The sequence below is a fragment of the Strongylocentrotus purpuratus genome, unplaced genomic scaffold (genome assembly GCF_000002235.5).
Source record: "Strongylocentrotus purpuratus isolate Spur 01 unplaced genomic scaffold, Spur_5.0 spur5_scaffold_9, whole genome shotgun sequence".
Lineage (NCBI taxonomy): Eukaryota > Metazoa > Echinodermata > Echinoidea > Camarodonta > Strongylocentrotidae > Strongylocentrotus > Strongylocentrotus purpuratus.
In genome coordinates, this window is record NW_022145615.1 from 13,429,211 (window position 1) to 13,457,082 (window position 27,872).

A 27,872-nucleotide genomic window follows, 5' to 3' on the forward strand; every position below is an offset into this window, starting at 1 on the left:
GATCAGGTCTTCATATTTCACTATGATGGAGCTATATAACCCGGTCTCACCGACATACCGACGCCAGACCGACAGCAGCTCAAATGAAGATTTGCATTGTCACGAATGGCTTAAGAATCAGTTTGGAGTCAGTTTGGAGTTGTTTTGGTGGTGGTGTGACTGATTCATTAATGGCTTGTGGAAGAGACGAATACCGTTCACATGGTGATAGAAACAGTTGCTTTGTAAAGCTGTTACAGCTGGCGATAACATTTGAGAAATACTGTCCTGTTTCATATCTACATAATACATCCTATAGTTTATTTTACTAGATTCTCTTAGTTGTATTTAATAGAGTGCCCAGAGAGACATATCTGCCTCTGATCCTTTCCATCATTCACTTTGATTCGAATCCCTTTCCTCTTTTAGAAACTTTAAAGGTATACTTTAACTACACGACTGTAAAATGTCCCCCTTTAAACTATTGCCCTTTTTTTTTATTTACTTGTTTTAAATTATCTTGTTGTTTTATTGTGTACTTTAAAAATATTTCTTTGCCAGTTAAAGAACCTTATATGGAACTTCACGAATGCTATGAGGTGTTTTTTTTCCTGCACCTCAGAAATGTGCTTATTAATTATCCCTTTCTTTGACAAAATCCTTCATCCATGAAAAAGAAAACCACATTCAACGTTCAATGAATTAAGAAGCCACTTAAAATAATGCTTCATTCCCATTTCATGAGAGAAATAACAGGATATGATCATGATAGTCGACTTCATGAGTCCTAATCTTTTCCACCAGATTTGCGAGATTTGCATCTCAAATTTTCCAATGGTTGGTCCTGGCAATTTCAAATGTTATCGAGATATCGGGAATTGAAAGTGGATTTTTTTACTCTACGCCAACCTTGCGACTACAACATCTCAGAAGCTACTTTACTTACACAATGAAGTTTCCTGTGTCTTTTATCGAATCCCATGGAGGCTATTGGTCTGTCTGTACTAGAGTTGATTTTGGGACCAGAAAGCTTGATTTTGGAGCCCCTCCCGTTCAGATACTTAAGGGTACTCATAGCCCAGCTGGTTGGTGGGAATAAATGAAGCTGAAGAGGACCCTCTAGTGCTCTTAACCAATCCGTCTCGTTCTCTTTGAAACTAGACATGCTCCTGGAAGTGATTAATGTCCACTGCTTCTCATTCAAGAAAGACGACGGGACTTAATTAATCTCAAGATATCGGATTTGATGGATTACATCGCAGTAATCCAACAGGGAGCTATTTCCGACTGGATTTTCAGCTTCCTTCCATTCCAGTGAAAAACATCGATTACGTCTATGAAGAAAAAAAACCGAATGCATATTCTTTCAAAACTATAATTATTTTTATTTTCTTCGTTCGTCTTTACCTTTTGATGTTGCCAGCCGTAGGTATTTTGTCATTTTCAATAAATTCAATTATAACCATAAAAAAAAAACATTTTAATGTTCAAAAATGTTTTCCCGGTCTAGTTCCATACTTGAATATCTTATCATGCTTGTGTAGTCCGTAACTACACACAGGCAATGTCCTAATTGTTTAAACCATGGCATTTTAGTGTGTATTACTTGAACTTCATGTAATTATTACTTTAACTCTTCGCCACTGGCTCATATCATTTGACCTCAACGTGTACAAAGTCACACAAAATAAAGCATGAGCTCTTAAGCTCAACTCTGTTAATAGGTGGAGTTGGTATTTTATTCACTTCTTTATTTTTTCCCTTTTAATTAAACCTCTGTTGCCCTAATCAAAAGTGGTGTGCAGACTAGAGTTCTAAGCAAAACAATTCTAAAAGGACTTAGCCAATATCTATTTTTCTGACACTGAAATTGAATTTGTATTCAAAGTAATTAAACACTTTAAGCATTGAAGACAGGCTAGAGCTTCAAAGCTCGTCATGTATCGTGTAAACACTGTGACGCAGAACCTTTGTACCAGTCACAACCAGAAAAAACACGCTAACAGATTACACTGAATATTAATTTACAGTACACTGAATATAAGAAAACATAGATCACATTTATTATCAAATAGTAACGCACTCTTCTAGTAGGCATAATCAATAATACCCATACAGGTTTAGATGGATACAAAATATACTTTTCATGTTGGTACATGAAAGTAAAAAATTACACTTTAGTATGATACATCGTACCAAAGTTATCCTTTTAAAATTGTCCAAACTTATTACTCTACGAAATGATAAGTGCACCCCAAATATTCAATTGATTGAATTATTTGAATAAAAGTTACAATTAAGAATCGTATTTACAAATTTACAAAATCCCAATTGGACTGAAACGTGGTGTTCAAATAAAAAACACGTAAGGAAATGTGAACAGATTAAGGAATAAGATTCACGTAAATTTAGATAATGGAAGTTGCAAACATAATTCAATTTCATAGATGAAAAAGATACATTATGTAAGGCTAGACGTAGCTATTCAAACTCAATAACAAAAATCGTTTCTAAAAGTTACTGAATTTTTAATCACTATAGATATACTCTAGATAGTATCTCTGTGTTAATGTGTTAAGTTTCATATTTGTGTAGTTTTTTCTTCTCCGTTATTAATAATGTTCATGCACTCGAGATGTAATCGTAAGAACTATATTTTTTTACATTAGTATAAACATTTCAATTCTTGATCACTCTTTGTAATAATATATACTTGCCTCTAAACAGGAATATTTGAAATGTGATTTACTTAAGTTAAAATATATCATCAATTTTACGATACATTGTATATACAATAAATGTAAGTATTTTACAAACTATCTGCGGATGCTACTTATGTTATGTACAGCAGTTGGCATGATTTCATGAGAGCGAAGACAACAATTTAAGTAAATGCTATACACTACCAAGGAGAGCAGCTTTGATTCAATCGAAAGACACACTTTCAGCTAATTATTTACAACGACATAACTTTTTTTTGTTTTACTGACACATAGTTTAATAATATAAATGTACTTATACACAGACGACAGCGTAAGATCTTAGCGAAAGCCGAGATCATGTGGAATTTAATGAAATGTTTTACCAAGATATTCTTTTTCAAGAGGGTGTCTTTTAACTATTGATTATATCAATAAGTCATCATAAATGAAATAATACAATAAGCATAATAATTAAGTAAGATGGGAGAATACATTGAAATTTCGATGACAAAAAGGAAAAGGAGGAGAAAAAGAAGTTATACTACAGGGAGCCTTTGGCAATCGTAATTTTAAAACGTTAGCCTATGACCAAAATAATACTTTGGATTATTACGTTGCATTAGCGACTTCGTTTGTCCGTAATTTATTACAAGGACAAGTACAAGTATATTTCTAGTTGTAAATAAAAAATGTTGAACCACTGCCAGTTAAGAGTCTGGCAAATATGTACAGAGCTGAATAAGCGGCTTATATTTTTCCAATACATTGCATTTTCATGATAAAGGTAATGCTTATAATTGAAGTCATGCTCTGAATATACGTTACGTAGATCATAACAGTATATGACCTTGATGGTAAGGTTTTAGCTTCATTTTTTCATCATACCATTTACTCTCATCATTACTCTTACATTAGTGACACGAGAGTATTATAAGGCATTGTCCTTATTTAAAAACAACCCACAAAAATATTGACTATATATTACAACATAACACGCCATATGGGAAAAAAATATCAATCATATGACATTGAGCGTCTACTTCAGGTACAGAAAACGATGTTAAAATCATCAACTCAATTTGAAATGGGGTCTCTTGAATTAAGTCATTAATTTTCGTTATAGAGAGACATCTGTATATCTGTTGTATCAAGTGTGAACATGAATCGTTGAATGCAATTATCTAATCATGGTGATCACAAAAGCCCCTATTTTATATCATACTCCGCAAATGCGAAATTACATGTGATGACAAGGAATAAATGTAATAAACGTATCATTGAAATGTTAATCAAGAGTCATGACAGGAAGTTAAAACTGTGATTTAATGACATTTTGGGAAGGAAATTGGCTGGAGGTAATATTATTTTCCTTTTTCAACGAGGGAATGAACACAGTTGTTTATTTTTTCTTGACTTAAATACTCACAACACAAGTAGTAATGTAATGATAGTAATAATATAATAATTATTAGGTAGTAGTAATAGTATTACTATTTGTACTAGTAGTAAATAGAAGTAGCAGTTACAGTGGAAGTAGTCGTACTATTAGTAGTAATCCTACTACTACTACAACTGACACCGCTACTATAATAACTAAAAAATGTGTATTGTTACTCCTATTGTGACAGTAGTAATAGTAGAAGTAGTAGAACTAGTAATATTAGTAGTACTATAGTAGTAGCGGCAGTAGTATTATTAGTAAAAGTCGTCGTAGTAGTAGTTATAGTAGCAATGATCATTTAAATAGCAGGAGCACCGGCAGCAGTAGAAATAGCAGTGTTCATCGTTATTAGTGCTATAGAACTGGGGATAGTTGAATGTGATTTTTCGAATTGAAATTCAAACAAGGCAAATTATGATCTACGGAAGAAATATCGTTTCTTGGAGGTATGTAAATTAATTCCCATTTTATGATAGCAGTTTCAATAAAAATAAAATGCCAAAGGTCTATCATACAAATTCGTGCATAAGTAGTCCAAAAGAGGAATGACAGTAGTCGAAGTCGTAGAAGGAATAACAGAAGCAGCAGCAGCAGTAGTAGCAGTAGTAGTAGAAGATGTAGTAGTAGTAGTATAAGGAGAACTTGTAATAGTAGTGGTAGTAGAAATCATAGTAGTAGAAGTCATAGTAGTAGAATATTGGTATGGCTGTGAGTGCTTGTTACCACGAGCACTGCTTGGAAATTAATAATTAAAAATAGCTGGAATAAAAACAACAACACAATTTTCATGAACAAATATTGGCTATGTTTTATAAGTGAATTTTCCATTTGTTTACTAAATGCTAGCGATTGAAGCAACATCAGCAGTACTTCTTGTGGTAGTGACAGTAGTATTAGTAGCAGTTGGAGTAGTAGTAGTAGTAGAGGTAGAATTAGTAGTAGAAGTAGTAGTAGTAGTAGTAGTAGTAGAAGTATATGTACTGCTAGTAGTGGTGGTGGTGGTGGTGGTGGTGGTGGTGGTGGTATTAGTAGCTGTAGTAGACAACAAATAATATAGGTGTAAATTACATAAACTTTATATATAACTAAGTAATAGCTGCAGTAGCATTATCATGAATTGAAGTAGTATTATAGTAATAATAGAAGTAATAGTAGCAGTATTATTAGTAGGAGTAGTAGTAGTATTAATAATAATAACATCCGTTTCAGCTGCAGAAATAGTAGATGTACTAGTAATTGTGGTGATGATGGTGGTAGTGGTGGTGAAAAGGTGGTAGTAGTGGAATCAGTAATAGTATTAATATGTTTTATCAGTCGTTATCATTGTCGTAGTAGTAGCAGTACCAATAATGTAAGTAGCCTCAACATTAGAATGAGCAGCAACACACATAGCTAATAGAAGCAATATAATTAGTATTAGTAGTAGTTGTTGTTGTAGTAGTTGTAGTAGTAGTAGCAGGGGTAGAAGTAGTAATAGTTACTGTAGTACTAGTAGTGGTAGGAGCAGCAGCAATAATAGTAGTAATGATAGTAGTATTTGTAATAGTAGAGTCTAGCCTGCTTTAGTGACCACCTGTATAAAAAGACTACCTGTCTGCAAAGACCCCATTTTCCCCCTTGATAGGTCTTCATAGACAGGTTTCACATTAGTAGAAATAGTAGTAGTATTAGTAGTAGTAGAATTAGAAGAAGAAGAAGAAAAAGAAGAAGTAGTAGTAGTAGTAGTAGTAGTAGTAGTAGTAGTAGCAGTTGCTGTTGTTATAGTAGTGGTAGCAGCAGCAATAGCAGTAGTGGTAGTAGTAGTTGGAGGAGGAAGAGAATGAGAGTAGAGGTATGAGTAGTCAAATATGTCAAGTCACTATGTTAATTTAACATTTAATGTTAACCATATTCCAAACGCCCAACAAACCAACCAGATCGTAAAACACATTTGTGTGGACCCGGTAGCCTTACTAGTCTCAAAGGGCAATCAAATAATTGTAATATGTTCGTTTGTGTGAAAGCAATAACAAAATTGAGAAAAGGAATTGTCAAAGCTGGAAAGAAATTACGATAAACAACAAAATGTATGGATGTTTGCAATATGAGAGCTCTAAATCCACTCAACTAATGAGATATGTGGCTCGTGAGGCATCCCCAACTCTTTCATTTGTTATTAACTACATATCTTTAATTTCTGTTTTTGTTTTAAAATTGTCTTCTCCCTTGGGGAACTGCCCCGAGTATACCATGAATAGAACATTGCTATAGATCCTCCATAAAGAAAATATCATTCTGATTAATGAATATCAAACAAAAGGCATTTTGGTCATATTGTGTGTTCGAACAAATTGAGGTGTTGTCCGGCACTTCATCGCAGTGACAATAGCGACCCAGCCAATTTGAATATCCCGATGCACACAAATTATGATTCAATCTTCAAAAATTCATAAATTGTATTGTTGGAGTTCACGTGACCTTCTGACATGTGACATAAGTGAATAATAAACGACAGAGTGAGAAGAGAAGAAACCTTCCGATTAGGATCTCAGATGGGTGCTTTTCCATTTTGTTCTCATATTGGAGTCCGATTTTGTGGGAGTTCAGTGTAATACTAGCAGATTAAAAATATTCTGTGTGGTTCCGATTCGATTAGTTAGGACCTCCTTTGTGAAGAAATGATTATACAGGATTGTATGTTTGACAGTTTGAAGCATATTTAATGCTTTAAAAACCTTACTTCATAGGAAAATAGATATCCTCTGAAAATTTGATATTGGACAATGTGATATTTTCGCCTTGATTTGTTTACCTTCTTTATAACATTTAATTTATTCAAACTCGGTTAAGCGTTAACAAAAATAATTAATTAGCATAACATTGCATTATATTGTAGTATTATAGTATCTTAATAGTAAATTATATTATATCTTCTGTAAGTAATTTAATACGTGTATGCCTAGGTATTACAACATAACATTGCACAAAGTCATACGTAGCAAATGCTTCTGTTTTAAAAGTTCTATAGCCTGATGTACGGCTGTTTACGGGTTATTCCTTGTGACAGAAACTCACCCATTTACTCAGTCCTTCCGCGTCCTCCACGACCATCATGATCCTTACCTAGAGGTATGATACCCCTGTTAGAGGGCGCATCGGTCACCCGGGTGATCATAGAGGACTCGCCTTGTATCTTCGTGAATTCCGTGCGCGAGTTTGACGAGGAAAAGCGGACTGAGTATCGGTTGTAATAACCCCCATCATTGTTCCCTCGCGCACAGCAGCATAAAAAACGGTTCACGGTCAGGCGAAATTCTTTCCAACACCTCTGTGATGTGTTAAAGTACAAGAAAATGTACGGATTGGTCGCTGAATTTGCAACAGCGAACAAGCCAAAGAAGGCATTAACTACCCTATTTATCGGATCTGATCTGAATGTGGCTAACATTTCAACTACAAAGTAAGGCGCTCCACAAAGAACAAAGAAGAAAATGATAACGACACTCATCTTCAGTGTCTTGCTTTTTGCTTTGGTCAGCGTGGTACTGGAGGCATTACGATTGAGTTCAATCTTGTTCTTCTTGCTCGCTCTTTTTGATCGTTTGCCGGATGTCTCATGAGCCTTGTCCCATATCTTCTTCGATATGCGTAGGTATGCAACCGTGATGACAATGAACGGTACGAGGAAGGTGATGACGGCGATGTATACGATGTATGCCATACGATGCCAAGCTGGCAGTTGCCGGAATAAGGATCCACATTGGGGTTTACCTTTACGGATCATCTCTTCCCATACGTAGAATTGTGGAAGGGCCAACGAGCCTGCTATTCCCCAGGATATCACCACCAGTTTCCAGGCGATGAAGAATTCCTTGAGGGGTTGCAGGACAGCTTGGTGACGATCGAGGGCCATTAGAGCCAGCATGTTGGCCGAAGATATGAGAGATGCACCTTGAAGGTACATCACTACCTTACACATGAAATTTCCTGCCAACCATGAATTGGACATCAGTATGATAGCCGTTGGGAGAATTGAAAAGAAACAGACAGACATATCCGCACTGGCTATTCCTAGAACGATAGTGTTCACGCGAGATTTTCTTCTGCGATTCAGGTGCATCCATATCATGACCATAGTATTTCCTAAGACACCAAACCCGAACATTACCCACAAGCTGGCGATCTGTATTGTTAATCCCAGTTCTCTTTGGCCTTGTGAAGAGTCTGTATCCATGTCCGTTGTGGTGTTTGCTACTGCTGTAGCATCAATCTCACTCCACTCGGTGAACTCCATAGCTGCCGAGGGTGGGGTCATTCTCATGGTAGACATCGCGTAGTTAGTCAGTTGCTCAATGGTAACTTATGGCACCAATGGTGACGGATCTGTAGCATAAAGAGAAAACAAAGGAGATAATGAAATGACGATGAAGGTTATGCTCATCAGGTATTGTATATTCCAACACAACGTTGCATATGTACATGTATCTTGGGTAGATGGTAACAGACATACCACAAGGAGTGTCGCTCTATCATATCTCCTTTTTTGTGAGGTTGGAGATGCATAGAATAATTGTTGAACAATTAACAAAAAATCCGCTGATTTACATATTTGCCCAAAGTGTTAAAAACAAATCATTAAGTTTTAAATTTTCAGAGAACATTTTTGAAATCACAAGTTGGCTTCTACAATGCACAAACAGCATACTTTCCAGAACAACTAAGGCCCATAAGATGACTTTGATCAATACAACAAGGTAATCATATTTTAATGATTAATTCTTTTAAATCTTCAGTTTCCTACACTATCAACAGACAATCATTTTTTCTCTCTCTTACACTTGATTTGTTCAATGTGGACGCAACGATACTCTCCATTACTTGATAATAAAGAAGAAATTTACGGAAATGTGTTCGAGGCAAATGGATCGATGCCTGAGGCATATCATCTGAAGAAAGTAAATGGGAGGACTATTTTTATGACAGAGATGAGGAAGACTATATCCGACAGAGGTAAGAGGTCTAGAGTAATTTCAATTCCTGATCAATGTAACACTGGAATTCATAAGCAAACACAAACATAAGTCGAAAGAAACGAGAGAGCATCGGAAACGAATTCTTTAGAAACGTGAACGATGTGTTCCTTGTGTTTCAAAATAAGAAAATCGTAACGCCGTACTAATTGGAAATGCACAAAATAACGGATGTGGAGAGGATAATTGATTGATTACCTTTCAAAAACGGGTACGCCTTTAATCAGGGGCCAGGGGTACTGTAAATGTAACAACTTGCCAGACTTTGTTTTTGTTTGAATTCTTTTTACAAGTTTCACTCATGTGTCTATTCATGAATGAGACTGATTGATTGTAACGATTCTGTTAAATGTCAATTACCATGTTCGTGTATCTTTAGGTAGCAGGAGGGGGGGGGGGGAGACATGACTTGATACTTTCATAGACAAACAAAACAAATATAAGCTGCATGCTCTCCTGACGCTTATTTTTAACGAGTACACAATATGCGTAGCCGGGTTGTCGCACACAAAAAGCGGGGCAAAGTCTTATTAAGAACGTAGTGGGAACGCCATTATCGTACAAGCAGTCCTGTAGCATCGTGGTGAGATGTCTTTGTCAAAATCACGTAATAAAAACGCAGCAACGTCGGCAACTTTTTCAAGCTGCTAGTAGGCCGTTCAACTCCGAAGTTGGGGAAGATCTGAAGAAATGCTTGAACACTCCCGATTTAAATAGTCATTGCCACTAATCGTAGTAGAAGCGTACTAGAAGCTTAATATGGTCAGCAGCAGCGTAGCGACACCGTCCTACAGTCTTCTTGGTCTTTATAACAACACAGAATGGTCATGTACGTCGTAGTGACAAAGACGTAGAAACGACCACTTTGTCGGCACTGGTCTTGGTGTACTAGTGGCAGCGATTCAGCAGAGCTTTTGACGTAGAAGCATCGCAGTACACGTGATGTAGACTTTAGTTTGCCAAATTGCTGGAGTTAGACTGCGATAATGCCCCGATTTTATTATTTCTTAAGATTGGGGTGGTCGGCATAGTCTTCGTAAAGGTCGCATCGATGTGTGACCGGTGTATAAACGGGGTATATATTACGTGATTTAGGCATTATTGCAACTACTGCAATTTTGCATGGATGAATCGTTGGAAACAATTATTGTTCCAGAGTTTAATTTGATGGAACGGCTAGTGAAGAAACTGAATCATTTCCTAACACTTAGCCAGAACAGCACGCAATTTTGTAAACGCTTAGAATTCTTTCAACCGGCATACGCATGCATACACATACTGTTTAGTATTACTTCATGAATCTCTGTACCTGAACTATTATGATCTTCCCCCTTCTAATTGAGTACTCGATTTAGCTCAAACATAACAGGTGCGGTTGATTGTCCATCGCTAGAGCCTCATTGCAGGACATGACCACACCGATGGAAAACAACTAGCCTGAAGAAAAACAAAAACATTTACTTCTAATACCCATTCCGAAAAGCAATTGAAAATAAAATCTATCTACCAGAAACAAACTTAGATTGTTCCAAATTAACTCGATCGATTGAAGTGAAATCAAATTATTCTGCATCTTTCAGAAACGACAATAATACCACTATTTTCCTAAATTGTTAAACGTAACAAAGTTGGGGTTGGCATTAAATAACACTATTTTCAAAGTTACCGAATACCCACGAGCCATCTTATTTAATATACGCCGATATATTATTTTGCTTCCAACTAAGCTAATACAGAGACCGTGCGGGAGGAAACCATGAAAAGAGGATTGGGAAATAGAGAGAGAGAGAGAGAGAGAGAGAGAGAGAGAGAGGAGGGGTGGAGAGGTGGGTTGGGGAGCATAATATTTGTGACATATGTTTTTTTAGGTTTGAACTGAGAAACCACTACGGAATGGAAATTGGAATTATGAGACATCGAAGTTATCCTACAAACATGATAACGGTTGTCTAAATGCCGGGTTAGGGCGACCAAGTCTGTCTCATGGACCCTCAAATCTAATTTTTCAAAAGACCTGCGAAGTCGATATTATCGTTCTCCTGGGCTGTAGCCTACTTGGCATTTCGTGAATATGATCACGATCGAATGTTTGTATGCAAACGGGTTGTATGGTTGAAGTCGTAAGTTTTGTTGAGATAACTGACATTCAGCATGCAACCCTTTATGTAGTTGATGCAGTTTATGATTTACGTTTTTTTAAAATAATTCGAACATAATTCTGGGATGAAATTTCAGACCTGTGAAAGAATGATCACTACGTGTTCTGTAATAGATAAAACATTTAACTGTTTTACCCATTTTACCCCTCAGCTAAATCAGGTCTCGACATAACAATATATTTTAATATGTAATGTTAAATTGTCATATAGACTAACGAGAACATAAAACAATGCCAAATTCATCTATATATTTCCACAAACATCCCATGAACGCATTAGCCCAGATACCTTTTTGGTCATTTGCAAAACTTGTCTTTTGGCTTATAACTCTTTGAGCGTTATTTTTCCTCCTGGAATCATGACTTTTTGAGTAGTTTGTATTTAAAGCGCAGTGCTCACTCGTACTATCAGTTTCAGGCTTGTCCATATAAGACGCGGCGTTTTTTTTGATTTTGTTAATGATGACCAAGTGGAATACACTTCACATCACAGAGCTATAGAGATAAGTTAATACGCGCAAAACGCAGTTGCCATTCATTTTATACTATTATAAAAACAAACCAAATCAAAACAAATCGCGATTAAGTTCTTCCTGAACAAGCCTTTACGTGGTTCTTAACAGCAATACATGGCTAAGTTTATGAAAAATATGAATGCGCCTTCCGCCGTTGATTATTAACGTTTAATAACCCTTCCAATATAAATTGTTAATATTCAAATGTCTTCATCGGGTTAAAAACATTAGCCGAACCAGCTTTTCATGAGGATTGCATGACTGTGCCTCTCCAAACGGATGTCACTCTTCACGGCCTACTCTGATATGATAAGGAATTATAATCCAGGCGGTGTATTGATATACAAATAAACCAGCGCAAGGCGGGAACGGTCACTCCAATTCAATATTACGTGTAATCTAATGACGTCCATTAAATTCTGCTATGCTGAACACATCCAAATATTTAGACGTATTATACGCGTGTACTTGACCTGGGCTGGGTATTTATGAGGATAATAAAAGAACACATTTCCTCTCATGCTGACACGTAATTGGGTCTATTGACCGCAAGGGGAGAAAGAAATATCTCTACAGGTAATATTACAATGTCCAGACGACATATATATGTATATAATATATATATATATATATATATATATATATATATATATATATATATGCCGTATAGTTTGTGTTGTTGTTGTTGTTGGTGATGTGTTTACGAGAGCTTAATTTGACCCGAGCGTCGCATTTTTGTTTTAGTTCCAACAAATTTAAAAAGGAAAACAAATGTGTTCATAGAGAATGCGTGACAAAGACACGATGCAGGTTATAATACATTAAGAAGACATGCCAAATGTAAATATTTCGCATTACATATTTTCCATGTTACCGTCACAAAGACGGTTATCTTGATTCAGTTACGGAATAGCGTATGACAACGAGCTGACGCCTTAATACCTCGTAATATATGACCCTATTTTCGGATCACATGAACAGAATGTGTCTGATCTCTTATGTCGCGTTATGCCGTATTCACGGAGTTGTTATGTCTTGCATCAGTATGGGAGTCTAAGTATATAAAACATGCTTCATTTTATGAAAATATTTATAATGATAATAATAGTAATTGTAATAAATTTAGATTTTGTACGGCGCTTAATAATAGGGAATACCGTCTCAAGCGCTTTACAGAGATCATCATTACCCTGGTCATCAGAATCTTTCACGCACACAGGCACAAACACTCCCTGGGGGGGGGGGGGGTACCAAAACCATTATGGTCACTGTGGAGGGGGGGGGGGTTCTATCACAAAGGTTTTCGTCATCCTATCAGGGCCCAAAATCTCTCCTGTTTATGGAGAGGCAAATAAAGACTAAAGTCTTGCCAAAGGTCATCAGTGTCGTGCCGGGAATCGAAGTAACGACCTTGGTATTTCCATTTAAGTGCTGGACACCTCTACGATAATAAACATATTTGTAAGTTGATATCTGTAACATATAAATCTTTTTGCACTTTTTAGTCAATTTATGTGGGTATATCATATGCAAATGGTCAATGCTTTCACCCCCACTTTCCTACCGTTGGCTCCCTTCGTGAGTAATACAAACGATATGTGAAATGAATTCGGTAATAATTCAAAGAGACTCCTTTCACTAATACCCACTTACTGAAGAGCCAGAAACAAAAACAAAAAATCTCTCGTATTTCAAGAAAAGTATGCAGATATACATGATCTTGTTTAGGGTTTACTTGAATTAATTCTAAAAGAAGAAACAGAAGACACATTATTAAATCTACAATGAGAAGGTGACATAGTTCGATGGCTATACCAGATGGTCAATTCAAGTTATTTATTTCATTAAAACAAATTAATATAGTTTCTGGTTTGATAATATAGGATAAATTTAAAAATATTCTTCAACTTTGCTTCACTAAGCCACCAAATAGAGGGATCGATCGATCGATAGATGGATATATATATACATGTATATCTTTATAATATATATACATCATATATAGAGATAGAGAGATAGAAAGAACGACAGACAGACAGGGAGAGAGAGAGAGAGATAGAGAGATAGAGAGAGAGAGAGAGAGAGATACATAGATAACTAAAGAGAGAGAGAGAGAGAGAATAAAAGATGCACAACTGACAATAATAACATGATTTAGCCAACGTGAGTCATCCATTGCACATGACGCCTTCTTGATAAAACATAACATGAATTCAAAGCCTTTTTGCCGAGAAAGAGAATCATGCACCCTAATATTATTTACATTTTGATGAGCATTGAGACAGTTAGCATTATGAATATATTGCGATAATAATCCTTTACTTCGTAACAGCCTTATCTTGACTAAATCCATTTTGTATTCAATAATATGTTTGTCATGCTTGTCTATAAGATACCGAAATGTCTAGCAATGATAATGTGAGGGAGGGAAAACCGCTAAAAGAGATATAATATGTTAAGAGAGACCGGGAGAGAGAAAGAGAGAGAGAGAGAGAGAGAGAGAGAGAGAGGGGAGGGAGAGAGGAAGAGAAAGATCGAGAAAAGGAGTGAGAAAGAGAGTATTTGTGTGTGTGTGCATTTTAGAGTGAATATCATTGACAGACTGACAGTGTATGACAGAAAAGAAGGAGAGACCAAGACACAAATAAAGGTGGGGGGGGGGGGGGGGGGAAGACAAAATGCTCGTGTAGAAATATCGTAGTGCAAGTGAAAATGAAGGTACAGATGTAGAGCATATTTGTCATAGTAAAGTAAGTTTAAAGGGATAGTTGAGTTCTTGTTCAAGATCGCAAATGCCTTCAAAGTTCATGGTTATTGCTTTTATTGTTAATTTTGACATTTCTAGTGCCCTTTTAGGACCTAAAAATTGCTATGAAGATAATTTTAGACAAAACGTGTAAAATTTAGATTAAATCCGATCTTACCAATTTAGCTCCACTTTCAAAAAAATTACGGCGACCGTTATTTTCATTTGATTTAATTTAATTATAACAATACACGGGCCGGCTGATTGTGCGTATTAAAAACACAACAGAGCCAACAAATTGCCAACATTGACATTGGCTTGAATAAAACGTTTAAGGCGCTATCTCGTTTTCTCAACGGCTGGTTCAAAATTATCGAATATTTGTGCGGCCCCACAAATATTAGAAATGGTCATATTTAAGCATATTTCAGCCATCCTCTGAACAGATTTCGAACAAACAAAGATGATTGTGTCATTTAAATTGTATGCTCTTTCAAATTTAACACTCAGTTTTTCATTATCTCACATTCTTTTGTGTGTAGCGCCCTCAATACCAAAACTAAACTTTTCTTTTAAAGAGGGTTAAGGAAAAAAACAACTTTCTCTCCTTTTTACTATCGGTCGTTCTTTTGTTGGAGGCGTTTATATTCACGGTTTACAAATTTGTGTTTCAGTAATGGACAGTTTTATTGTCTACTGAAAAGAGTCTTTGTTTTTAAATAATATATTATAAAACAAATGATGATGGTGATCATGATGATGAGGGTGATCAATGATTCTATTAACTATGATGGCGATAATTATGCTTATAAGAATTATAATTTCAACGATAATGATAATGAAACTAATGATGATAATTATAACAATAATTAAAATAATAATGATAATAATAAAGGTACTAACAACATTACTGTTGTAGTTATGTTGTAGTTCTACATTGCATAACACAAAATAAACACTCTGTGGGCCTTTTAGAACTAGAGAGAGAGAGAGAGAGATAATACCAATAAATAATCTGAGGGGGATTAACGTGCATGCAAATACAATTTTGAAAACAACTTTGTTAACCACCGATGACTTCACAAGAGAACTTACTAGATTATATATGTAGAAAGAAAGTAATAGATAACGAGAAGGGGAGAGAGGGAGAGAGAGAGAGAACAAAGAGGTGCCAAAGCGACTTAATTCATACTTATAAAAATTGATATTCACAATAACCGCCAGTAGCACCCATCGCCGCATTTAGGACGATTACTTTAGATTAACGTCTGTAGGCCTTGAAGGCTGAATGGTAAATAGCAGATTATCATCCCTACTGAAATCAAACATTCATAGAACATTTGAAAATTACCACGAAATTGGTCTTGAGTTTTTTGAGTAGCCTGTCAATTGATCCCATGATGCTAAGCATCAACAAGGACATTTGTTAAATCAGCCGATGATAAGATAAGAAATACGAACCTTTTGGCCGGGTGTTCAACAATGGCCAGGGGGAGCTGCGACCCACACAAGAGATATCACGGGAAATACTCCAAGCAAATCACAAGCAATCCAACAATGTAAACTGCGCTTTTGGGTCCATTTCTCGAGGAGTTGTTTTAAATTCCACAAAGAGAGACTCGAGTTCCACAGGAAATCCCGCTTCCCCACACAACGCATTCATCCATTTACCGTGAAGACAACCACCCAAACTATTCGGTTTCACGCAGGATTGAGGGAGAGAGGAAAACTCGGCGATACTCGGTGGGAAATCAATCCAACGAAACCAAGAGACACGAGTGGGCCAAATCAACCAATCCAACCCGAGTATGGCCGGGGAGTTTTGTAGGCAGGCACGAGTTAAAGAAATAGAGAGAAACAGAGGGATAGAGAGAGAGAGAGGGGCAGCGAGTGTGCTGTTTTCCAATGTGTGTGCGTAAGTGCGTGTTTGTGTGACTCCACTCCAAGTCAGTGTTTGCTCCAGGTTGAGTTAAATAGGTGGTCCACATGGGGGCGGGCCTTAAGGATGTCAATCATCACACAGCCGCACAGCACGGGCAAACTGGCGCATCTATGTAAAACATGTCGTCATCTTAGAAAGATTGTTCAAACGGTTTTTACATGTGTTTACAATGGCATCAAGTAAACGTAATGGAGGAACTTTTTCTAAAAAAGCCACATCTCCTTTCACTTATTTTTTCAACGACAAAACAAACTATGAGAACGAGAAGGAGAGAGGGAGAGAGAGAGAGAGAGAGAAAGTATTATTCTAACTTTTTCGGATGAAGATTTCCAACTATCTTAATGATATTTATGAAAAGCTTTAACCCTCTGATTATTAAATATGTCAGGTTTTTGAAAGATAGTGTTCCGCGTATACATTTATATTAAACAAACAGTGAATCATGAATATATATTAAAGAGTGAAATTATAAATCTAGTCAATTTAGGAAAGTTATACGGATTAGATACGACCTCTTGTGATGCCTTCCATATTTCAATCTTCACTTGAAAAATGCACTTAAAATGTAAATCCAGATTTATTCGGAAATTAACTCGTTTCAAGCCTCCCGAACGGCAATGGTAATAATGAATATTGACTATAAAAAATTGATTGCATATTCGTTTCCGGATACAAGTTTACTCTTTTTCTTTAATAAAGAATTAATAAATAAATACTCTAATCCCGTTATATCCAAATTATTTAAAAGAGGAGATTGAGTTTTCAGGTAAAGAAGGTCAAGATGAAAATGATTTGTGAGCTCTTTCCTATATTCGGGGTAATTTACATTTATATTATAGATAAAATTGACTACTCAAGATACAAATGTTTGTTGGACTGTCGAATTAACAGATGTTATACATATTTTGAATAATGTACTTCTGATATTCATGGAGAAAAAAAAAGGAAAAACAATACAAAAGACACGTATTATCGTTTGAATATTGGCCTATACAATTACTTTGTTGTGACCACTGTTAATGATAAGGAAAACATATCTCAAATTGGCAACACTACATATGATGCACAATAATCCAATTGGGAGCTACAGTATGTGCATGACAAGATCAAGATCGACTGTTAGAAATTGTGAAGTCAACCGAGTTCAGGCTCCCCGTCACTATACCACTGGCACCCCATCACCTGCCCTGGACAACAATGCCATACACCTCCCACCAGCACATTGGTTTACTGATATCAACTTTCATGTTACTACCTCGTTACTATCATTTTGCATGTGTGTGTAGTTTCATATTCCTATATTTATGTGCAGTGTATTTTTGGTAAGACTGAGTCAAGTTTAATCATTCCGAAACCTTGCAAAGTAAATCAACTCTTGAGCATCAACTTTTTCTCAGCCAGCTTTTTTCATAATGTAATCATGTGAGAAGTTTTCCTCTTTATTTTAAATGTTATCAAATTCATTTTGACACATTCACAATAGCAAGAGTGCATATGATCTTAACCTAGCTATAACAAAAACTATTTTTCTTTATTTTAATAATGTAATGATATAACTCGCATGGTTTTAAATGTATGACCATATACGCCTATTGATAACAACAGAGATATTATATACATGTATGTATATATATATATATATATATATATATATATATATATATATATTCATGCTCTACATTATTCTTTGGGGTGACATCGACGCTAATCTGAAAACAGAAATAAACCCAACAAGGTTATGTTTTCTTTGCATGCCTTGATTAAATTCATGAAATTGTGAGAATATGCCATGTCCCTAGATACCATTCTATTCAAACAGTACCCCTTGACGGACATCCGGAGGTGGCGGAGATATATATATAAACTACAATCAAATTATTACAACTGCCATCAGCGCCTTGCGGGGATCATTGGATAGAAAAGGCTATGTGGTATTATTCACTTCCAAGTATTCATACATATATTCTGCTTTTGTCATTCCGTAATTTGATGATTGTTGACAAGGAGTCGATGTTTGGAAAGACAGATATGTACCATGGGTGAACTTGGTGAGAGCACCTGATATTTCATATCTACAAGGAGTTGGGAAGAGGAAGTCGGACATTTCACATCTCCTAGAAATCGACAATTGACAAAACTAACAAAACTATATTGTATTGATGGAAAGTCAAGGGGGAATTGGTATTAAACTTAACCCGATCATTTGATCAATGGCGAATCTATATCCAGGCGCTTCTATTGTAATCATTTCTGTATACGTGCCACCTTTTATTTTGTATCTTAATCAACGGGGAAACTGTTTCCCCCTGGACCATGTCACTGTATTAACATACTTAACACTTGTTTTCAAACAAGCAAGATCTTATCCTATGGGTTGTCGAATAAGAAAGTGTTAGTGCATTAAAACGTAAAAGCATTGCTATCAACTTAACAACTTCCGGATGTTTATGTTCATCTATTGCGGATGTTTTTCGTGGATATGGTAAAAACATGAGATTTGTTGAACCCTCTTCTTGCATTCACTCAGTAGACACTCGTATTAATAAATGAGCGGATAATCAATATACCCCATGGACATTCAGTTATGTGCTTATCTATGTTACACCATCTCAATTCTGCGGGAATGTAAAAAGGTGACTGAATAATGAACAGCATTTCGCCGAAGCTCCTCCATATGTTAGATGCATCCAGTTCTGTGTGATTCTGATCTTTAATCAATCAAAACATCTTGCAGCTGTTTTGTTGATTGGAAACATTTCCGAATGTCTATTCTCCAAAACTTAACTACTAGGTGGACAATCAAGATGACAGTATAAAATCGAAGTTAATATCGTTATTAAGCAGTTTACACAAATTCGCAGCAAAATAAATAAATCACTCAACTAATTTGACAGGACTTTTAACCTGTTTCACAATAGAAAGCAGATAGTATAGGTTTCGAACAGTTTTGGCGTCCTTTTATAGAAAAATATATTTCATTGAAAAATAAGGAAATTAAAAAGATTAACAACCATTACAAAAGGCCCTCTGCTCTTTAAGATCTTATTGCCACCAATTGCACTGAAATCTAGGTAACCACTTAACGTTTGGGCGAGAGAGACACACACAGATATACAGACACAAATACAGAAAGAGAGAGAGAGAGAAAGAAAGAAGAAGAAGAGAGAAAGAGAGAGAGAGAGAGAGAAGAAGAAGAAGAAGAAGAAGAAGAAGAAGAAGAAGAAGAAGAAGAAGAAGAAGAAGAGGAGAGAGAGAGAGAGAGAGAGAGAGATACTGACAGACAGAGGGGCAAACAGAGAGACGACTCTACATGTATATATATACTGAATTACATTTAGACATTTTGAACCGTCAATTTTACAACTTGGCGTTACTTTGATGATAAAATATACACACAGTATGTATAAGGTACTGATACTGAGTCGATACAAGTTTCGTAGAATGATAATTATGCAGGATTAAACGATTCTAATTATGATAATGCGAACATTAACCTAAATCGAGACCAAAGTTGGTCACATTGAGGGGCGTTAAGTCGTCAGGCTCTCGCACTTGGAGGTAATGTTTGGAGAACTTGCCACAGATTTATTAATTTTCTCCTGTCCTAATTTTTCCTCTGCTTTCCGTGGGTCTGTTTTCAGTCTAAACCGAGATAAATAATCGAATCTTCGGGTTAGGGATTCAGTGAGCGAGACAGTATCATTCACTGCATATTACATCCCTTCCATCAACATGGTAGCCTGACCTGACATTCCATGTAAGAAGCAATGAATACATGCATACCCCACTCTAAACTTAATTGACTTTGATTCTAATGCTATTACGTGATAATCAAACTAGTGGACTTGCGATTGGTTTTAGTTACTTCTTGATCAGATTACCTCTGCTTCAGGCCTCCTGGGAATTTCGACGTTCTACTTTTCCTTTTATCTTTCATTTCATTTTTACCCTCCTTTCCTCTTTCAGCTTTTTCGGTTCTCTCATTTTTTCCTTTTCCGTGCCATCTCGCCCCTTTGCAGCCCATTTTGGATGACGGATAGGACACAGTACAGTACTAACATAGTTTTTAGTTCCGTTCATATTTCTTAGAGCCAAATTACTGTGAAACTCTTTGAAATAACAACGACTCGTTTTGTTTTTTACGCATCTTATAGAACAGAAAAGCCTATTTGGGTAAAAATGTGATCCTTATCTAGGTTAGAAGTCGTGTAGAAAAAGAAAAAACCTTTCAAAGTGTAGGTACTTTGTCAAGATAAATGAATGTTTTGTGTTATTGTGAAGGACTTGATTGTAAAATGCCGAGCATCATTCGCTGTAAGCACTGACATATTAATTTGGGGGCTGCAGAGAGAGGATGTTTATGTCTTGTCACAAACACAACCCTTTTCCGCCATGTAAATCACACACGAGTTGGTCTTTTCAGACAGTTTCATGCTAACAACACGCCTTTCCCCCATGATGGATAGCTGGCACGTTTTTATTGCATGCCAGTGAGAAAGCTTCGCCATTATTTATTTACAGCAACAAGTCAGCTAGAACTCCTGTTGCTCTTAACCAAAACCCAGCAACATAAAATGGAAAATACGAGCGACACGTAAGATATTTCAAATTTCAGTTTATACATTCACAATGAAGACGATATGAATTTAGTCATGTTATATGAAAAAGGCGAAGACAGATATTGTTACAAGATAGATGGAAACAATTTAGAGAGACAATGTAAAGGTAATCATTTTCCTACTGGGTACCCTAAAGCACCGGGATGGAAAGTGGCAAATACAGATTAATGCCTTTCCTAAGGACATTAGTGCTGCGGCGGAACTCGAACAGCGAACCGTGTGATCCACAGTCCGGTGACGTAACCACTAGACCACGGTAAACATATAGTTATACTTCGTGACATTCTTTCATTAACCAGTTCCTTACATTGCTATGACAAAACGGGGACACGCAGGATATATAAGCGAATGTATATCCCAAGATGACGTTAACATTTGTAAAAATTAACCACTAAATGCAATGATCTACTGGTAACTTATATTGCCCGCCAAATTGCATACCAAATGTTCATGTATGGAATTGAATTCAGCCCTAGAGCTTCGACAACTTGTTAAGCCCCTCTCTCCCAAACAACATCTTCAAAAACCAAAAACCAAAACAAACAAATAAATTACACACAAAGAGGGGGCACCATTAATTGTGCATTTGTGATCGCTACATATTACAAATAAAATACAGTATAATAATTGTTTTGCAGTGGTAAACTTGAGATGACGTTTCTTATTGATCGCCTTATTTGCCTAAGAGGAGGTCTAATCAGACAAAGTATAGATGCCGATTCTGGTTTAAAGATTCTTTCTTTCAGGTTTGCGAACAAATTCGTAAAGTTTCCATGACCATTTTAACTAAATTTCAGAATGGATTTCTATTCAGAAATCTGATCTAATTACATAATCTGTCGTAACTACCGATTCAGATCTAAAAAATGTTCATCGTTTTGAAAGCAATTTTTTCCCTCTCTCCTTCTTGACTATCTATCATTAAGGCATATGTTTTTCAAGGCGTCCATAATCAAGTCATGTATCAGTAACTTCCACATCTCATCTGGATGAATGCAGGTCTTCGTTTGATATCCTACCTGCTGTTGCCTAAATGAAGGGAATGTTCTTCCAATTTCACGCCAATTGAGCCCCCCTTTATCTTATCTCTCCATTCTCCAGTCTGAAACTGGAAGGGTACGGCATCACGCAGTAAGGATAGATGAAGAGAGTACGGACGGGTTACAAGCAGGAGGAGTATTATTGCATCCCTTCTTGAGTATGAGATAGTAATTATGATTGACAGTCTTTGCTTAGCACATCGCTGCATATGTCGTCTTGAATTTCCCACTTAGGTTGCTCAAGAGCTGTGGTCCTATTACATGCAAAGGTTATTAATCTTTAGAGTTTGAGCGTACCCTCAAAATCACAGATTTCGTGTTCCAATCAATTTCATTTAAGACGTCGTTTGACCGACGACCTCAGTTTTCATTTTTTTTTCGGTGTCAAATCTAAGTTTATTTCGATTTTATTTGATAAGATAGTAAAGTAATAGGGAATTGGTATTGTGCTCAGCCTGCGATTAGCGATGTATATCAGAATCATTATTTAATGCACTTTCAATTGATGATGATCCTGTTGATGACGATGATGATTTATATTGATGATATATATTCAGTAATCAAGACACACATTTTGTTATTTGTAACTCTGAAGGTTTATCTGTAATTACGTTACAAAAGTAAGCCTATCTCAGTACAAACTAGCCTAGGGTAAATAGTACAAAGCACTATCATACATGTACGTCTGAACGCATAAAACCCGAATTTACGTATATGACGATGTTAAGATCGCTTTCATTCGCCCCGAATAAACAACTTTGGACTAGTATTTGTTGTGAGATTGTTGATTTTATGCATTCATTTGTATTATTGTACGAATCTTCGCAAAACTGCAGATAATGTTTGAGCCAATAGTTCAAATATTTTTTTCCCACCCCCTCACAGTAAAACACCGCATTATATCACTTGAAAGAGATAGGGAATACCCATAAATTGTAAGCAGTGTCACCAAAGAAGCGGTCCCTAATGTGATTATTGAGTCAATGAAATTACACAAAAGGGGAATATTACTGAATGAATTGGCAACTCGAGCCTACCATCGGTCGGAAAAATTTCCTGGGATTGGAAATATTTCAACATTTCCATTTAAAGAGTTAACGTTAAATAAAGTTAATCATACTTAGTGTAATGGAATTGAGTTTTCTAAAGTAGTTTCGTGAGGTAGGCGTATAGCAATTATAGATCTTCTTCTTCTTCTTCTTCAAAATAATCTGCCTCCTTCACTGCTGAAGATTCTTGCAGATTAGCTGCACCTTTTCACAATAAAACTAATATATGTGATGACGTGGATGTGTTATTTCCCGGTTGGTTCGTTTTAAACTATAGTCTTAAATTCGTGTAAATTTGCGTAATTTATGAAAAACTGTGTCAAAAGGTACCATAGCGATGTGTAAAGATTAACATGATAAAGAGAAAATATATATTGGAAACATGCAATTTAAAAAAGCATGAAGGATAACAAAGTTGACGAAATGTGGGACGAAACATGTATGTATCTAAGGTTATATTTTACACAATGCTCAGAATAATGTACCCAATAATTGGGTGAAAAATATCTGAAATAGTGTAATATTAACCAATGTGCATTTTCCCATTTTACCCAATATTGATAAAGTTTAATAACAAACTAGTATTCCTGCTTTTTCTGGCTTGGTAATTGCTTTCTTTTCACGTGGACCCGTTTTGCAACAGTGGATTCTAGATCCACTTTACTATGACTATATGTACATCAAAGTTTAACTTTCTTTCTACCCGACAAACTCGAATGAAGTACTCCTCACGCATCTTTCTCTTCGTCTTTTATACTTCTTTCTGGTTATCTGCGTCATTGGTTACGTCACAAGATGGTTTTCTAATCCCATTGTGTATAAAGGCGAGGGAGGCAAGTCAAGTGTACGGTATTGAATGTCATCAGGACTTAATCACATACTTATCATGTCATTTCTGCTGGCCATTTTGACAGTCGGCTTCGAGTTTCTACCATCATGATTCTTGCCATACTTGTAGATCGATTATTGTATGGATTTTGCGGAAAATCAAACAATAGCCATGCAAGAAGTTCACAGATAATGTTTAAGATAATAATCGGATTTGGAAATCGGTTATTTAAAGATGTAAATAGGTGTTAGAGGTTGATGGATTTCTCTGAAATACAGCTTTCTCTAATAGACCTAAACAAGTTTTCTCTCCCAAATGGAAATACGAGTTATTGTAGAAGACGAGAAACCCCCATCCCCATACAAATAGAAAGTGGAAGGTTTTGAAGCACCGAATCGGAAGGGAAGAATGAAGGCAGGAAGAAAGAGGGGAAAAGTATGTGAGAAAAATGAAGCGGGTTGTAAACAGTTACTGGGGAACTATATAGTAATCCGATTCTTTATGAGATTTCCCTATGTACATTACAGTATCATGTTCACCGTCGAGGATAATTATTATTTAATTCAGATCTGATTCGCGTTTGAAGCTGATGAAGATTGATTCAATCCAATATCACGAGCCGTGCAAAGTTAATGGTTTGGTAGGACGTCTCCTATAACACTGACCCTCCAAGCAAGGAAGCGAATGGGGAGAGATTGTGATGTGGTACATGTAGACCAGAGGGTGTTTCACAAAGATTTGAAGTAATACTTAACTCTAAGTTGGACTTAAATATTATGGAGAGCCGTTTGTGGCCTTATTTTGAAATATATTCCAAAGGAAAAATTCAAGTATTTTAGACTTTTCATAAATTCCACATCAAGAACATGCAATCTCCCATTGTAATAGAAATATAAATGATTTGATTCAACATTGTATGCCTTTTGAAATAACTTTTAAAAAATATTTTCAAGGATGCTAATGGCTTTCCATAATTATTAAGTCCAACTTAGAGATAAGTTCAACTTAGGATCTTTGTGAAACACCCCCAGGAATGTGTAGAGATGTTAGTGCGTGTAGCCCTAATGACAGTCGTTTAGCCCATTACAGGACGGATGATGGAAGATGATAGAGATCATCTCATAGCCAGGGTGTCTGTAGATCACCAATCAACAGCCCAGTAATGGCGGCAAGATTGACGATGAAAGAACCCGTGCCAGATATAAATCATACATTCCGACAATAATTGAAAGCGTGGTTGACTGATGCTTGCCACTGATGTGACATTGCGGTGGAAACCAAAAAGAAATATTTTGGTCTATCCTCCATATCGGTTCCTCAATGAAAGTTGAAATGCACACCAGACCAATCTTGCTTCATATCTCCATCCCTGCCAAGCACCTATTATAGATTCAGAGATTCTAGTATTGCGGTATCAACTAGAGCTGTAAAATGCGATTGCTATCTTGATTTTCAAAACAGACTCGGCAACCGTTCTCTTCCCCACAGTCAAGTGAATCATTGACGACACAGCCAATGTTGATAACACACATATAAATCTATTCATTCAAATTATCTACTCATCCCCCCCCCTTTTTTTTTTATCTCGCTCTCTGTCTCTGTCTCTCTCTTTCTCTCTTTCTCTTTTAGTCTGTATCACGTTTGAAGTCTGACATTGCCTTTCTCTGTTTTCTCCCCCATCCCTGTGTGTCTCAACCACTCAAGAAAACCTTTTTCAAATATAAATGTTACTGTTTACATAGAGTCGGTCTTTTCATAATAACTGCAAATAATATGAATGAATCTATTAAATCTATTTTTCTTACATTGATCTGACAACCATTATTTCCAAGATCTGCATGATGTCCCAGTAGTATATTCTGTATGTCAAAATCATCATTTGAAAAGCGTACTGTCGACATACGAGTTATTGATCTGCTTTTAAGCTCAAATGAGTCTACGACAAACTTAATAACATTAAGGTCTGCTAAGATACCGGGTGTTCAACCGGTGATCTGTAGGTAATTCATTTATCCCAGATCATCGAGTTCGAAATCAATATAGGGCTATCACTAGAACTAGTTAGGATTCGCTATTTGATGAAGGGTCAGCCGGGTAAATGGACAAGTACCCACTGGCAATCATTTTCTAGGAAATGCCGGAGTCTCTATTTCTGTACCGATTCTAGTTGGATGCAATTTATTGCAGGTATTTCAAATTCCCATCAGTTATAAACCCAGAACCTGTTATTAGACTTATTTAATTTATCTTTATGGTATATATGGCCGCGAGAATATATCATGCAACGCTTCAGAAGGCATCAAGGCACGCTGTAGAATAATTCACCGTAAATCATCCAAAGTTATGTAAAATATGACACATACAAGTACATCCAATTGGTCCTCCAGAAGATGTATTGATTGCACTCTTCTCAAAGAGTCAGAAGCTGTGACACTTTCCTTCTCGAACATTACAAATTGGCCCACTTTATTTACGCTAAGGTGCATAAGCAGTGTCACTGTTGACATAAATTTCGGTACAATGATTGTTAGAAAATGATTAATTGCATAAGCCATACATACACACAATAATGAAATGTATCTTCTCTGTACCTTGTTATTCGCTCCGTCATGTCATACCGTCTGTAGATCCCATGGCCGATATCTTACTTCGTCCACCCTAACTCGTCAATCGTCTCTATATTCATGCTTGCCGTGGACTGAATGACCCTCATAAAAAGAAATCAAGTGTGTCGCCTTCCCTATAATAACAATTACCCATACGCTAACAATGGAACTTTGCACTAAAAGCGTTTGGATAACAAAAATATATGCTTTGATAATGGAACCGCACTCTACTTACTTGGGTGGAAGATTGTGCTTCTATCAATATAACAATAGTAACACAGTTTTAATGAATTGTTTTGGATGAAACTGAAGGTTGCCCTAAGCGTGAGATACAGGTGTGACCGTGTGACACCGTCGTGTGTCATATTGGCTTCTAGGTATGGATTGAACTGTCATATGAAAGGGAATGATCTTGAATTAGGTGAATTGACCTTTTGCTATTGTTGCTGCATGGTCAATATTATTATTGCGGAGAGGTCTTATGATACAAAACTTGTCAAAGCTAAACGATCGCCCTCAAAATGCTTCATTTAACACCTTGTCTTCGATTAGAAGGCGTATCAATATTTTCGCGTTTAGTCCAATTTCTAATGAATTATAAATTGAATTCGACAAATTATAAAAACACTTATTTGACCATAATCAAGTAAGTGGAAGGGCCAAGGATATTATTTCAATGACAAGTGGTAATTTCATAAATTAAGTGAAATGAACGCCTTATTAAGGAGGTTTGTAGAAGTAACGTGACACACAATCACGAAGCGTTTCTAAGCTGGTTTAAATTAGATAGATCGTATTAGGCAATGTTCAGGCATCGAATTGACTCGGTAACATTGCCTCAGATTCTGAAACAAAATCCTGGATTAAGCTCGAGCTGCAATCATAAGTATAAATCTGTTCGTCAGTCAGGAATCCCATGACTTGTACAAGCCGATCGCCTGTCTGAATTATCAAGATACTTATGATTGGAAATCGAAATTTCATTTTTTGTTTTCATAACGGTTCTTATAACACTAACATGGTCAAACCGGTTGCTCGAAGATTGTTTTTTTTTAGGGCTTTGATATTACACCATATCTGATAACACGTAGGCCCATGCAACTCAGATTTTACATTGTTAAACGATGCCTTTAAAGAACTGTTCTCTTTGCAATCCCCTACCGAAACAAAGTCTTTGGAAGAAAAACAAAATATGATGTTACAAAGTCAACTCTTTGGAAAATGGTTCAATCATAAC

General features: G+C 36.3%; 1 protein-coding gene across 2 annotated transcripts; it reads right to left on the bottom strand.

Moving 5' to 3' along the window:
- Positions 1-5,838: 5,838 nt before the first annotated feature.
- On the bottom strand, positions 5,839-26,752 carry LOC593532 (cardioacceleratory peptide receptor-like). 2 transcript variants are annotated; one of them, XM_030977132.1, is made up of 2 exons: positions 26,621-26,752; positions 5,839-8,484 (listed from the first exon to the last, which is right to left on the bottom strand). In XM_030977132.1, exon 2 carries the CDS (start codon positions 8,429-8,431, stop codon positions 7,181-7,183), a length of 1,251 nt encoding a protein of 416 aa, XP_030832992.1. In that variant the 5' UTR covers positions 8,432-8,484; positions 26,621-26,752; the 3' UTR covers positions 5,839-7,180. The 2 variants fall into 2 exon arrangements, with proteins under 2 accessions (XP_030832992.1, XP_030832993.1); XM_030977133.1 differs by lacking the exon at positions 26,621-26,752 and adding an exon at positions 16,012-16,410.
- Positions 26,753-27,872: the final 1,120 nt, after the last annotated feature.

Coding starts and splice junctions, on each gene's coding strand:
- LOC593532 (XM_030977132.1), bottom strand. CDS start 8,431: ATGTCTACCATGAGAATGACCCCACCCTCGGCAGCTATGGAGTTCACC.